This window comes from Mustela nivalis, assembly GCF_964662115.1.
Source record: "Mustela nivalis genome assembly, chromosome: 10".
NCBI lineage: Eukaryota > Metazoa > Chordata > Mammalia > Carnivora > Mustelidae > Mustela > Mustela nivalis.
The window spans coordinates 1,609,993-1,625,275 of record NC_139029.1 but is presented as its reverse complement, the minus strand read 5'-3'; the positions used below and the strand labels follow the sequence as shown (position 1 = coordinate 1,625,275).

General features: G+C 65.0%; 1 protein-coding gene across 2 annotated transcripts in view; it reads left to right on the top strand.

The window, feature by feature from the left end:
* Positions 1-13,294: 13,294 nt before the first annotated feature.
* MEGF6 (multiple EGF like domains 6) overlaps positions 13,295-15,283 on the top strand; it is an 83,104-nt gene continuing 81,115 nt past the window's right edge. The window contains exon 1 of one of the 2 annotated variants that reach the window (XM_082687633.1): positions 13,295-13,580. In XM_082687633.1, the coding sequence (XP_082543759.1) occupies positions 13,471-13,580 (110 nt within the window). In that variant the 5' untranslated portion in view covers positions 13,295-13,470. The remainder of the gene's footprint in view (positions 13,581-15,283) is intronic. The other variant, XM_082687632.1, reaches the window with a different exon arrangement.

The window sequence follows — 15,283 nt, the reverse complement described above, 5'->3', positions numbered from 1 at the left end:
TTGCCAAGGAGACGCGGAGGGTGCGCTCGGCGTCCAGCGCCAGTTACCGGCCGAGGGGCCCGCGGGCTCCGCCCCCGCCGTGCGGTCTCCGTCCCCGGACGCGCCCCTCACTCCGCCGTCTCCCTCCGCCCCCTCCGAGGCCCCGCCCCCGCCCGGGCCCCGCCCCCCGCTGCCCCCCTCGACGCCCCCCTCGCCCGCGGCCCGGCCCCCGACGCGACCCGACGCCAGCAGGGGCCGAGGGTGCTGGAGGCGCTGCCCGCGAGGCCTGCACGGCCGGGCGCCCCGGACGCGGAGCTATTGGGGGGGCCGCTCCGGACCGCGCAGCAGCGGCCTCCCTGCTTCCCGGACGCGGCCCTCACAGTCGGGGACACGGAGGCCCAGGCCACTTGCCCCGCCACTCAAGGGTCAGAGCAGGACTCTTGACCCCAAGTGTCCCAGGCCCGCTCTAGTCCGCCAGACCCTAGAACTGCGTCTGTTCTTCTGGGGTGGCGGCTTTGGCCGGAGCGGGGCCACCCTAGGCTTCTGCCCTGCGGTCCCCCCCGGGCGTGGTCTTGGCCCAGGTCAAGCCCCAGGCCGTCTTCATCACCGTCCCCCTGGGGGAACCCAGGGGCTGTGCATCCAAAGCCCCACCCGGCAGGTCACTTGGGACTTCCGCTGCCTTGACGCGTGCCACCCACTTACTCCCCCACTCCCAGAGCTGTCTGGCCTCACCCCTGCTGTGTCCATCCTGGAGCACCGGTTACCCACGAGACATGCACGTGCCCACGCCCGCCCCTTAGGAGAGCCCGGGCGCTGGCCTCTACGGATGCTCGAGCCTTGGGTTTATAGCCACTTTCAGAGTTAAGTTTCCCCAGCGCCCCCGGATGGCCACCCACCACGGTGTGCGCCCTCAGGTTGGAGAGGACTGGGGGCGGGCTGGGCCCTAGAGTGGAGGCGCTCACAGGTGATCCACAACTCAAGGATGGCCCAACCTTCTGTCCCCAGGACCTCCCCCAAGGAAGGGGCTGCAGGGATGCACACAGCAGGTCCTCGACACCACTGACCGCCCCCCCGGGATGTCCTCCTCGACAGAGACTGGGTGCCCCAGAATGTGGAGAGAGCCTGCCTGGTGCGGTGGGAGGGCTCGGGTCCTGGATCCCCGACCAGAGACTGACACGGGGGTCTGCGCTTGAATACAGACAGCCGGGAGGAGGGAGCAGGCCCAGAGCCGTCCGTCAAGTACACGCTCAGGCTGGGGGAGCGGGCAGGCCCAGAGGGGACACCTGCGCCGGGCACTGCCGCTGGGGGGATTTGGGATTTTTCTGTTTCCAGAGGTTATGGGTCATAGCCAGGGCAACGGAGGCTGTGTCCAGTCATCTGAGGGACGACTCCTACTGGTGGGGGGTGGGGAGAGTTTTTGGCCCTACAAGGTTCCTGCCAGAGCCGCTGAGGCCGCCCTCCCGCCCCTCCCCAAGGTGAAACCGCAGTAAGAACACTGTATAATGAGGCTGCGGGTCCCTGTGGGCTGGAAGGAAGAGTCCAGGCCCGGCACCTGCTTTCTGGGGCAGCCGGCCCCCGGGGTGGGGGACCATGAAGTCACTGCCTCCCACTGCCTCCCCGGGGCTCCTGTCTAGCGGCCTGCTCTGTCCATACTGGAAGAGTTTACATGGTTTGCTCCTTGGAAGAACACAGAGATCTCACACATGCCGAGTGGGTGTGCCAACCTGGGTAGCACAGTGCTTCTACCCGCTCGGGCCTGCTGAGGTCGGGTGGGACAGAGGCCCCTGCCTTCTCTTGACCCCAGGGCCCATAACGCCCTCTCTGGGCCCTGTCCCTGGCGGAAGGTGGCAGCCTCTCTTCTCTGGCAGCCAGAGCCGGGCGGAGCCTCTTTCCCCAGTCCCTGTGGGGTGGGCCTAAATCAGGCCCCGGAGGGACTGAGCCACTGGGCCGGTGTCCTCTGACCCCTCTCTTGGGTCCCCTCTCCATATGGAGGGGAGTCACAGCAGAGCCAGGGACTCAGGAGGCCCTCTGTCTGAGCCTCCTCTTACAGGGTCCTGCGGGGTCCTGCAGGGTCCTGGCCCCTCTTACCTCTGTCCACGAGGACTGGCACAGTGAAGCTCTCTGTGTGCCTCAGTTACCTTCTCTGTTGAGTGTGGGTAATGGCCGTTCCTACTTCCAGTGGTTGTTGGCAGCCTGAAATGAGTAGATGTCTGTGGTGTGTCCAGGCCCCCCACCGGGCCCAGGTTCGAGCCCCGTCAGTCTCACCGGTTCCTCTTATGCATGCTGGTCCCAAGTGCCCGTATGTGCGCAACTACTGCCTTTGCTCCCAACACGCATGCGTGGGGGGCAGGGTTTCCCCCTTTTATGGAGAAGGAAACAGTCCCAGAGAGGTGGTCATTTCTCGAAGGCCACGCATCAGCCAGAAGCTAAAACCTCCTGAAGTTCCCAGCCCGAGCTCCCGCCCCCCACGGTCTGCTCCTGTGCCGGGGGTCCCGTGCTGGGGGCAGACAGACGGGAGCCCTACCGCTGAGACAGTGACAAAGCAGTGGGTTCCCGGCACAGTGACCTCTAGGGGCATCTCCCCAGCGTGGGGGTTGGGAAGGGGAACCAAAGTCCAGGGGACGAGGCTGCCAGTGGGCAGGTGTTTCCCATGGTGGGGGTGGGGGGTGGGCAACCAGCCCCGAGCGCCCCGCCGGCCCTGGCTCTGAGTTCTGGCCTGTCGGCACGTGCTCAGGGCTGACTGTGGACCCATCACTGGACCTCCCGCCTCCCTTTCTCATCTGGAAAGTAGGACAGACAAAACCTGGCTCACAGGTCGTCGTCCGGAGGCTTACAGGGGCTGACTGGGACCGAGGGGACCTGTCCGAACAGCCCTCCGTCAGCGTTTGTGCCCCGACGGCTCGGCCCGTGGGGATGGCCGGCAAGCGCCGTGCAGGGCAGGGGAAGGCAGACAAGGGCCCGACCAGTCGCGGTGCCGAGGACCGAGGACCGGGGACCAGGACCCGGGACGCAGGGGTTGGGGTGCGCTTCGGGCGGGAGGACACTCCCTGCTCACAGATAAGGTGGAGAGGGGTGAGTCTTGGCAGGGACAGGACGAGCATCTCTCTTCTCCAGTGGGGAGGGGGAGCTGGCACTTCGGGTAAAGGCGCTGGGAGGAGCTGGGGGGTCCCTGGGCGGCTGGGGGCCTCGGGGCTTTGCACCGAACCCTTCCACACGGCAGCCACTGGGCGTGGGAGGGACCAGCGGCTGGACTAGACTAGAGATCCGGCGATAGGCATGTCGCTGGGTCGCTGGGGTCCAGGACAAGGGAGACGGGAAAGCGGGTCCCATGAGGGAGTATTTGCCAAGGGTGGCAAGGGGTGACCCCACTTGGGAGCGAACAGAGTAGGCTGCCAGAGGACAGAAGACCCTGGGTCACAGGGGACTGTCACAGGCAGGGCTGGGCGTTGCTGGCATGTCCGGCGGGTCAAGGGGGAGGGTGTCCAGCACTGTCAGAGCGGTGGTCCTTGAGGCTGCGTTTCCAGTCTGGCTAGAGGCAGCGGCGGGACAGGGACTGGTGACTGGCAGGGCAGGTGTCCGAGGAGGTCGTGGAGAGGACGTGACCGCGGGTTACCCTGGAGCTGCCCCTCACGCTGCCCTGTCATTGGGACACACACTCTGCCCCCATTCCCATGGCAGGAGCCGCCTCCAGGACCACAGCCTTGAGGTCATCGCGGGGTGGTGACGGAGCCCGGGTAGGCCCCTGAACAAACTTTAGCGTCAGGAGGGTGTGGCGATCTCCTTGGCTGGTGGCGCCCAGGAGAAGCCTCGCAGGGAAGTCAACCCCTTCCAGAAACCGCCGCCCCACCTTCTGCAGCACCCCCTCCTTCTCCCGCTCTGCCTGCCCCGGAGACATGGGGGCACCAGGAGGGACAGGAGAGATGCCCTGCGCGGGCGTCCTTGACCTCTGTGTGGGGAGGGGGCCCGTCCGTGAGACGCCTGGGGGCCGCCTCGGGTTCCTGAGTGCAGGAGGCCCGGAGATCCGCGGTGGGTCCCACGCACTGGGGAAGGGGTGCGGCGTGCACGGCGGCCGGCGAGGGAGGCCTGGGGCTGTGCAGCGGACTCGCCTCCCCTGGGGGGATTTAGAGGGACGGGGAGGCCCAGCTAGAGGCTGAGGGTCGGGGCAGAAAGCTGGGCAGGGAGCCGAGGGGAGGCTGTGCGGGGCGCGCACCACGTCTGGCTTCCGGCCAGCAGACGAGAACCCTCGGTCTGGCAAAGCTGGAGGGCACAAGCCGCCACCTCCGGAGGTCCCGGCGCTCGCGACGGAGCCCGAGAGGGATGCTGACCGGTGGCATCCCTGAGAACGTGAGGCCCGTGACGGGGGGAGGGTTGTGACCCACCGTGCACGGAAGTGCCCGGGCTGTCCGACGCCGGCACCGCGGAGAACTCGACGCGCTCACTACGCTAGACCTCCAGGACCAGAGAAACAGATGCCAAGACCCCTAGAAAACGGTGCTCTCTTGTCTCTTCGCGTAAATCTCATCGTGCCCGAAGTGGAGGCTCCCGGGGATAACTGGGGCGCTGCCCACCGTCGCCCGGCCCTGCAGGGGAAGGGGGCTTCGACCTCATGGACCCCGCCTCGGAGGCCCCGTCGCCGGCCACAGCGGCTCAGGGGCCAAGACGGATCTGAAGCGTCTTCCCCACACGCGCTAGGAAAGGTTCAGCTGTGAGAGCAGGTACCGGACGCCTTCCATCTTCGCGACACCCGGCCGGACTCGGGGGCTCTGAGCTCGAGTGACCCCGGGACGTCCGTGTCTGTGTGTCTCCGGACGTCTGCAGATGAGGGCTCCAGGCGGGCGACGTCTCCTGGCGTCCGAGGCTGCTGCCCGAATTTACTTGTAAAGGGGCTTTCTAAACTGTCCTACAGAAGCAGCTTTGATATCGATAATGTACGTATGTAGAATTGCAAGTTTTCTTTTGTCTGGTAACAGGACAAGGTTTCCTTGGACTCTTGGTCTCTCTTGATGGGATTGTGAAAGGTTTTTCCTTACCTTTGAATTCATCCTGGGGCCCCTGGGGAACTCAGTGGGTGAAGCGTCTGCCTTCGGCTCAGTCATGATCTCAGGGTCCTGGGTCCTGGGTCCTGGGATCGAGCCCTGAGACCCGCTCCCTGCTCGGCGGGGAGTCTGCTTCTCCCTCTCTCTCTGCCCCTCCCCCCGCTCGTGCTCCCTCCCTCCCTCAAACAAATAAACAAAATCTTAAAAAAAAAAATAAGAGCCTCTGAATTTATCTGCCAGGAAGGCGGCTTCTGTGTTGTATCACAATTGTTTCCTGGGCCTCCTACTGTCTCTATCAGGTCTGTGATTGCTCAAGAAAACAGAGTCTTCTCCAGTAGAAGTTGTTTTTTAATATCCGTGTAACCTTCTAGATTTGCCTTTGAAGCCTTTCATTATCATTTTGATTAAATGGTATTGTTTCCCAGTGACCTCAGACCCCAAAAGTCAAATTCGAAAATAAGTCTTATTGACCTTGAACTAAGTTTGGGGTTTTTGCCGAGGTCCCTGGACCATCTCCGAAGATGCGTTCTCTCTCCTTTTCGCAGAGCGAGGCCACACTAAGGAGGCTCACGGACACGCTGACTCCCCGGGAAGCACAGTCGAGCGAGAAGAGACCCGAACTTGTCTTGTGCTATGTTTCTATAAATCCCCAAGGACCCACTGTGTCCAGGCATAACGGCAGCCGCGGTGACTTTAAGACATGCATCCCCGGCGCGCCGCGCTCCACGGGTCAGAGCCGCGCAGCCAGCTCTCGGCGCCTCTCTGGCCACGGCTCTTCCTCCGGGCTCTCTCCTCCGCACACGGTCACGGCTTCTCTCCGCTGCTTTGCGGGAGTGTTTCTGCACACGGGCTTCATCCTCCCGGAGACGCATGGAAGAGACCCCAGGAGGACCGGCTTCTGGTAGCCGCAGCCCACGAGTCTTCACCCGGAGGGGCCGGAACCGAGGTCTCTCCGGTGCCTGCCCAAGGCTCCCTGCCAGTCCCACGCCACCCGCCTGTCCCTGCTCTCCCTCCCCACACTCCTGAAATGGGCGCGTTTCATCGATGACACAGTGGTCACCTGTGAGACACTCTGCGGGCCTGGCTGGAGCATCTGTGAGGGGGCAGGTTGGACCGTGAACACGTTGCCATGACGGACCACAAACATTCAGGGTCCAGGCACCCCCATAAAGTTTCGGGAACTTGTCCGGTGAGGTGACATGCTCACGTCCCCAGAATCTGTGATGGAGAAGATGCTGGCCTGCCTGTGCCCTAAGAACAGAAACGAGGTGCAAGGCTTGGGGGGACTTGGGGGCCTGGGAGGACTTTTATTCCCCACCTGTGGGCGCTCTGTCCCTGATGCCGCCTGGGGAAGTGGGGGCACGTGCGCGGGGGCAGGCCGACCGCGGCCTCGGGGAGCCAGTTCGAGCTGTGGGCATCGCGGCAGCTGGGCTGCCTCGCGCTTAGGCCGTCCAGGACTCCAGTGGGTACGGTTTGGGCGCCGTGGCCGAGACAACAGGGGGTGCCCCAGGACTCTGACGGCAGCTCTGGAAGGGGCCGGAGTCACACAGACCCCGTGGAGCGCCCGCCCCGAGCTGTGCGCAGGGCGCTCCTCCAGGAGCCTCTTGCGAATGAACTGCCTGGCGTGGTGGGGACTTGCCTGCCCAGTGCGGGGGCGAGACCATCTTCCAGCGACCACCTCCGCTGTGGCTCAGGGCCCCACACTGGCCACGTGGCACGCCTGTTCGCAGCGGAGGAGCGCCCTGTCCAGCAGCCCACAGTCCCCAGAAACGCAGACACTACAAGGCCCTGTGGGCTCCTCTGAGCAAGGGTTTCACATGCCCCGGGCGTGTGCAGACGCCGCCTCTGGCCCGACCCGCACTGTCCCGGCCCCACGTGAGCCAGGCTGCCCCCGTCGGAGAAGCAGAGCCCCGAGACGGCGATGGGGTTCAAAGGCCATGACGTGGGGGCTCCCCGTCCCTCTGACCCGCAGCAGCAGGGGTGGTCAGATGAGGTGACTGACCAGTAATGTCACCTCGCTGGGACCACTGAGGTACGACCACTGATGCTGGGACGTTCGACCCAGGTTGTAATACCTTTCAGCGACCCCCTGATTGGATCCATCACCCCCCTGCCCAGACTGGGACGCCTGCGGAGGTGCCCAACCCTTACCGGCGCTGTGCGGCTGGCCGGGCTGGCAACGGGCTGTCCTGCTGGAAGGGCTGGGCCACCGCTCGCTCTCCCGGGGGCCCCGGTATTAGGCCACACACTCAACCTGAGGAAACGCAGTGTCGCCGGCATGGACCGCACACCGATTCCTGGCCACAGCCCGGCCCCAGCCAGCTCCTCATGCCCGACCGGGCTGCCTTCCCGCCAGCTCCGTGGTGGGCACCCCCGAGTCCAGGCCCTGAAGCCGCAGCTGCAGCTCCGTCTCCGCGAGGCCAGGCGGGCTCACTCCGTTGCTTACAGGATGATTGTTCAGCCCCAGCCTTGGGTGCGGAGGATGCTACAGCACAGGACCAGCCTCGCTAAACTCACCCACCACGCGGCATTCGAGGCCGGTGGGGCCCCGGAGAGAAGACCGTCGTCCGAAACAGGAGGCCTCGAACCTCCCCGCTGTCTCTCAGGGAGGCACCCGCGCCAGCAGCCAGAGTTCCTGTGTTTGGACCTGATGAGTCCCATAACGAGTCCTCCTCGTTAAGTCACACTGAGGACCAGGTGAAGGCCCGGAGTGCTCGGACCGCCGGCTGGGGGCATTGACTACACCCAGGCTTCAGATCATGGGGCTCTTGCTGGAAAAAGGTTGTTATCTCGGGAATGACTGTCTTAACCTGTGTGTTCTCTGGCGTGGGCCTGGGCTGTTTCAGGGGCCCCTGCCTGCGGTGCGGCCGGAGAGCCCCTGAATGGGCCACGTCTACGCTCGCGGCTCCTCTCGCTGGCCACCGAGGGTCCACCTGGGAAGAGGGGCGCGCGAGATCGCGAGAGCCGGTCACGGGTCACCGAGGGCCGGGAGTTGCGACCGCCGGTGGTCCCTGGAGCTGGTCCTCACCCTGCCCTGTCACCGGGACGTGTGCTAGGCCCCCTGTTCCCATGGTGGGAGCTGCTTGCAGGGACGTGGCCGGGAGGTAGTGTGATCTGAGACTGTCCGAGGATACCGGAGACTGAGCCCCGCGGAGGCCTCTCCGAACTTTAAGATTCTGGCGAGCAGGTGCAGAGTGCCTCGACTCGACTCCCAGCGGCCAAGCCCAGCCTCGGGAAGAAGTCTCCTTGCTCGTCACCCCTGCTCCCTGCCCAGCTGGCGCGTCGGCCTCTCTCCATCTCTCCCGGCTCCGTGTACCGCAGCCGGCCCGGGACCCAGCGGCTGGAGGGATGACACGCGGGGGCCCGCTGGAGCGAGACCGTGTAGGGAAAGCGAGAGCCGGACGTCTGGGCGCTGTGGACCACGAGTGCGGTGCTGGGACCGAGAGCCACAGAGAGAACAGAACGCTCTGCCCAGCGGCAAGCCCGAGTCTCCATCATGGGAGGAAAGGCCGGGCATGCGGGGGCCCAGCGCCCGTGACATGGCGGGCCCAGTGTTTCTCAGGATGGCGGCGGCAGCGGGTATGAGGAGAGGACGCTGGCCAGGGTGCCTGAGCCTTTGGTGGGTGGGGGGGCGCCCTGCGGGCCTGTTGTTCAGGGGACCACAGGGGGAGGGTGGAGCTGACATCGGGTAAGGAGCCCCGTTGCTGGTGCAGGGTTCCCGGGCAGCCTCCCCGACCTGCCACTCCCCGGGGCTAACACAGCAGGACTCATCCTCAGTTCTGCAGCCCAGAGGCCCAAGACCCAGGGGCCTGCCGGGCTGCCCTCCCTCGGAGGCCTGTCGGGGAAACCTTCCTGGCTTTCCCAGCAACTGGTGGCTGCTAGCAGCCCTCGGCCTCCCTCGGCCTGGAGCCGCATCCCGACAGCCTTTCTTCTGGGGTCCCACGGCCGCCTCCCCCGTGTGTCTCCCCGCGTCTCTTCCTCACACCGGTCACGTTGGACGAGAACCTGTCTGATGTCGCAGACCCCATCTCCAGACGAGGCCCCTTCCACAGGCCCGGGGTTAGGACTTGACGGATCTGTTTGGGGGACACGACTGCTGTAGCAGGTGGCCCGTCTGTACACGAACGATGACAGGGTCCCATCAGAAACCGCTGGTCGTGGGACAGGGGACGGAGGCTCCTGGCCGGCTGCCCGTGGGTGTGCAGTACTTCTTCCTGGGGACTTTGGACAGCAGGTGGCAGAGTAGCCCGCGCGCCCAGGGCCTTCAAACCAGAGCGCCTCGCACAGCGGGGGATGAAAACATAATTCTTCTTCTCTTCCCAGGAGGACTGGGAAGTGCGGATTCTTATCTTAACTTCCAGATGTTGTGGTTTAGTGTTTTCTGAAATCAGGGCGCCCCACCTTTGATGTCTGTCTCCAATGGAAGCAGCAGTCAGGGACACGAGGAGCCAGACTTGTGCAAACAGGAGCCCCGGGCGTGGGGTCTCAGGGCTCTGGGCGTGCGGGATCCCCGCGGTGGAGGTTAGCGCATGGCCAGAGAATGTTCCCATTCACAGGGTCCACGGGCCGCGCTCATATTCCAGAGACAACGCACCCTGGGTGAGACCTCTCCCTCCAGCGTGGGACTGGGGCTACTGCGGGGCCGGCTGAGGCCGGGAGGCCCCGCGGTGCCTGCAGACGGCCCACAGGCTCGGGCCCGCCCCAGCAGAAGCAGGGACAATGTTGTCGACAGAGAAGCACCCTTCCCAGCAGAATGGGGGGCTATGGCCGTGGGGACCTAGAGGCAGGTTTCCAAATGTGGCTTTAAGGCAAATCAGCAGATTTGGGGAATCGAAGGGACAGTTGTCTTGTGGTTTCTAGAAGCCGTGTTGTTTTGGTTGCCATGTCTGTCACACCTGCTCTCGACCAGAATGTTGGTTTTGCTCTGCCTCCTCCAAGATGCCCACCTTGCTGGGCCCAGGTGCCCTGAGGGCTGTCTCTGCACCCGCGGCCCAAGCAAGATGCGGGATCTGTGAGAGGGTCTGGCTCTGAGAAGCTGCCCTGGGGTGAGCTGGGGCTGAGAGGACTGGGGTGGGGGCCGGGAGGTCTCGGAACGCACACTGGGGATCGGTGCTGGTTCCGGTCGGCACAGCCCGCGCGGGGAAGGAGGGACACATACGACCTTGGTCCTGAGACATGCCAGGGCCGCTCCGCAGACAGCGTGTCCCGCGACAAGTTTCCGAATCTCCAGGTCTCGGCTCCCAGAGGAACCTCTGCTCTCCCAGTGCCCGAGAGCTGCTGAGATCCTGGCGGGAGGGGCCCCCAGCGGGCCCCGTGGCCGGCCAGCTCCCCTCTAGGCCCGGGGCCCCGCGGACAGGCCGGGTCGGCCTGCCTCGCACGGGCTTCCGGTGCCTGCCAGAAACATTCCCAGAGGCGGCGGCTGAAGCAGGCGGCCCTTCTCCGGTTCTGGAAGCCAGAAACGCGAAATGCAGGTGTGGACGGGGCTGCTTGCCTCTGGGGGCACCAAGGGACAATTGTCCAGGCCTCTCCCCTTCCTCCCGTCTAGGGGTTGCTGTGACCTTCGTTCGTGTCCCAAGTCTCCCTCTGGTCTCCGTAAGGACACCTGTGACTGGGTCCGGGGTGATTTCATCCCAAACACCTTTAACTTAATTACGTCCCCAAAGACCCCTTTTCCAGATTGGTCTCTGTGCAGGTACTGGGGGTTGGAACACGGATCTATTCTTTTGGAGACACGATGCAGCCCACGATACCCCCGGTCCTTGGTGTGAATGGCGCGGTGTTTGCTCTTGCTGGAACAGGCGGTCTCCACCACCCTGGTGCCGTTTTGGGGCCTGACGCCTTTCCCACCGCTGTGTGCGGGCCTGGGGACGGGGTGGGGGGAGCACCCGTGGTGGGGTTCGTTCACCGAACAGCAGTCGGAGTCCAGGCTGAGTGGGAACCAACTTCGGAGGCACGGCTCTGAGGAACAGAACGACCACGTCCGGGGCCACACACGGGACATGAGAGCCATCTGGGGGTACGCAGCTCATCAGCAGAGGGCCCGACCCAAGGCCCTGCTGCAGACCCCCACGCTACGCCCTCTGCTGCAGGAGACTGCGTTCATTTCTCTTCTGGGGCAAACGAGCAGGGTTAGGAACGAACTTCAGAAGCAGCCGCTCGGAGACTGCCCACGGAATGGGCACATGGGATCGCCCCCATCTCTGGCTCCAACAGCGTGGATTCACCGTGGCCCCTCCCAGGGCTGAGCTGCCCTCTGCCTCCAGGCTGCACAGAGCGGGCAGGTGGGAGTGGGGGATTCAGGAGACAGTGAACTCACCCTGCTCTGGACTGAACTGTGTCCCTCCCAAACCCACACGTTGAAGCCCTAATTCCCCGTGTGCCTGTATTCGGAACAGGGCCTTTCCAGAGGTAATCAAGGTCAATGAAGTCGTAAGGGCCCTGATCCTCCAGGGCTGGTGCCTTTTAAGAAGAGGGAGAGACCAGGAGCACCTGGGTGGCTCAGTGGGTGAAGGCTCTGCCTTCGGTCAGGTCATGATTTCAGGGTCCTGGGATCGAGCCCCGCATTGGGCTCTCTGCTCGGCAGGGAGCCTGCTTCCCCCTCTCTCTCTCTCTGCCTGCTTGTGATCTCTGCTGTCTGTCAAACAAATAAGTAAAATCTTTAAAAAAAAAAAAAAAAAACGAAGAGGAAGAAACCAGAGAGCTTTCTCCCCCCAACGCCGCCTCCACCAAGTGAGGACGGAGAGAAGGCGCGCTGCTGCCGCACGCCAGGAAGAGGGTCCTCACCCGGACCCTGCAGCTGGCGCCTTGATCTTGGACTTCCAGGGGACTCGGAGGAAGTGTCTGTGTTTAGCCTGCGGGGTCTGTGGTGCTCTGTTCCGGCCGCCGGAGCTGACGGGGCACCCCCGTGGCGCCGCACTGCATCTACTCTGTGTGCTTTACTGGTTTCCTTGGGTTTACAGGCAGCACAGTAGGGGGTTTACCTAAGGTCCCCAGAGCCAGACCCCTGTGTCCGGTTCTCAGATCTGCAGTTCACGGGCTGGGGGCTTCGGGGTGCTGTTCCCCGCTCTGACCTCCGTTTCCCCATCTGCGCAACGGGGAGGCATCGGGCCGGCCTGGCAGCCTCCGTCCCCAGATGATGCTGAACCTCCATGTGGTGATGAGGGCTCAGAGAGTTGGTGGGGCCGGGGAGCGGGGGCTAGACAGCGGTGATTCCTCCTCCCAAGCCCCCCACCCCAGCCAGGCGTCCTGTGCTTCTGTATGAGGCGAGGTGAGGGCCAGTCACCCGGACCACGAGAAGTACTGGACCAAGAAAGAGGGTTTGCAGCCTCAGACCCAAGCCTCGCCACTGGGGGGGGCTCTGCAGCTGGGCCCGGCAGGGGCTCTCCCTCTGCACCGTGTGTGACGGACAGGATGCCTCCCTGCTGGCCCCTCGTCGGGTTCTACCCAGCCCCTTCCCTGCTCTTCAAAAACCTCCGAAGGGGGTTGTTTCCACCCCAGGGACGCCCTGGACCGTGGAGCACCTGGTCCTCACCGCTGGGGCTGGTGAATTCCAAACCAAAACCAGGCGGGTTGCTTGGCTGGTTGATTTTTAGAGGAATCTCCACTCCAACATGGGGCTTGAAGTCAAGACCCGGAGATCAAAAGTCTCGTGCTCTCCTGACCAGGCCAGCCAGGTGACCCCAGCCGGGTTTAAATGTGGGGAGAGAAATCCTCCAGACGGACACCCCCGCTCTCCACGGCCTCTGGGGAGCCCGGCACTCTTCCACCGCAGGCCGCTGGCCAAGAACACGCCGCAGGATCAGAGCAGACGTGTCCAGGACGTGGTCGGTGACCGGCTGTGTGGGTGTCCAAAGGGCAGTGCCCAGAGGCACACGGAGGGCTGCAGAGGCTACACCCAGCTCTTCCACCCTCTGCCCCACAAGGGAGGGGACGGGGCACCGTCCGGCAAAGGACCGAGCGTCCGCCGAGACTTATGAGGGACGGAGGGCTGCGGGCTGTCCCTAAAGACGGGCGCCTGGGTCCGAGGTCCGTCGGACTTGTCCCTCGGTCGCAGGGGACCTGGGACTTGCAGCCTGAGAGGAGCGGGAGCCCGAAGACTGGGGGCGAGGATCCGAGGCGGGCTGGGGGCGGGGCTGGTCGCGGGGACCTGGGAGGGGCTGGGGCGGGGTCAGGGCGGGGGGCGTGGCCCGGGCGGGGGTCCGGGCCGGGGGCGTGGCAAAGGCGGGCGGGCTCCGGCGACCCGGCTGGGCGCGCAGTGTGGCGCGAGGCGGACGCGGGCGGGCGGGGAACCGGACCTTCCGCACCTGCGGCGCCCGGGGGCTCGGCGGGCACCTGCGGCTGCGCCCTGCGCGTCCCCGGGCCATGGCGCACGTGGAGGCGGCGGCTCCGAGGGCCCGCCGGGGCCTCCTGTGAGCGGGGGACCAGAGCGGGGACCCGGCGCGGGGCCTCGGGCACGATGCCCGTCCTCCCGGAGGCGAGGGCGGCGGGGCGCGCGGTGGCCCTGGCTCTGGTGCTGCTGCTCCCCGCGGGGCCCGCGGGCGCCCTGCTCCGCCTGCAGCCTGGCCTGTGAGTAGCGGGCGGGGAGGGCTCCGCTGGACGGCGGGAGCCCCTGGGCCCTGGGCAGCTTTGTCCTTGGGGCTCTGACACAGTCGGGCGCTTGGCGGTAGCTGGGAGGGTCGGGGCTTGAGTCTGGGGGCGCTTCGGTAGCAGGGCCGCCTCCTCCTCCCCTTTCCCCGCCGTCTCCCTCCCCTCGGTAGTGCGCGTCCCCGCGCGCGCCGGAGGAGGCTGCGCTCCCCTCGGGGTCCTTGCGGGCAGGGTCTGGCTGGCCGCGGCTCGGAGAAGGCAGGAAGGAAGCAGACGGTTCTCACATCCTTCCAAAGCTTGCCTCCTGGGGCCTGGGGGGCCTTTGCCGGGGCGGGTGCGCCCAGACAGGGGGCCCCTGGACGTGGTTTATGTATTAAACACGTGCGTGCTGGGGCGGAGAGACAGGAGAAGGAATTCAGTACCAGAATGGGCAGGAAGAGAGGGTCAGGGAGCCAGCTGAGATGAATTCAGTTTTGAAAGATGATTCCCCAATGGGCCGTTTAGCGGTCTCTCTTAAAGAGCAGATCAGTCCTTGCGCTGGCCTCAAAGGACAACTAGTGCCAAAGCGAGCGGGGGGAAGAGGAGGTGAGCCCCCCGCCGGCTGCCCCCACCCCTGGGCTCCTGCAGGGTGTCGAGCCGGGGCCTGCCCCACGGTGACAGGCTGTGGAAAGCTGCAGCGGGACAGGAGAGTGGCCTGGCCTGGGTTAGGGACTCCTGCCCAGCACCTGGCCGTGCAGGATGGTCACTTCCAGGCAGAGCTGGGCGAGGGCAAGTCCTGGCCCCAGGGCCCCTACCCTGGGTTTTGCTTTCCCCCAAGCAGGAAGGTTTCCTTGTGGCCTTTCCAAAGGAAGAGGGGGTCTTTGCATCCAGAAACGTGAGTGGCCCTAGTCCCGACTCTCCGCGTAACTTCTGCTGGACACTTTCCTGCGGTCCCAGCGAGTTAGTCTAAGGGCAGCTGCAGCCTCAGAAGGGCTCTCACAGTGGGGTCTGGCCAGTCAGCCTGCCTGCTCTTTGAGCATTAGTGGGGGACTTCCAGAAGCCCCGATCCCTGGGAATTCCAGGGTGCCGGTCAGGGGGACAGCAGCTGAGCCCATGCAGACAGAGGGCCCCTCCTTAAGAGGTGGCTTCTGCCTCAGCGCGCTCATGGAAACTGCTTGTCACCTCCCTGGGTGCGTTTCCCTGACCCCCGAGGAGTGGATCCAGACGCCTGTGAGTCGGACCTGCTCACCTGGGGCTCCAGGAAGCCTCAGGCCTGGCCGGGGCAAGCATTTCCAACCAGCAGTGGTGGACTGCCTGAGACGGCCTTCTCTTTCTGCTTCGTGCTCGCCCGCAGCCTCCTCCCCCTCTCTGCTCCGTCCCCTCTTCCTCCCCACAGAGCCTTCCACGTGGCAGGGGTCGCTGCCCCTCTGGGGGCCTGTGTCCCTCTTTCTTGGTGGGGCATCTATTCTCAGATCGCCCCAGGCGCGTTGAGTTCTGTGACACCTCGGGGTACGCCTTGCTCTGCTCTGCCGTCTCTGGTTGTTTCTGAAGCAGCCGGTGTGGGCCCGGGATGCAGCACGGTGACAGCGGGCACGGCCGGCCGGGGGAAGGCAGGAGGGAGGGTGCCCTTCTGCGAGACCCCCGCAAAGTGACAGAATTTGCTCTTACGAGCCGGGGGGAGGGGGGCGGGCAGAGAGCAGCCAGCA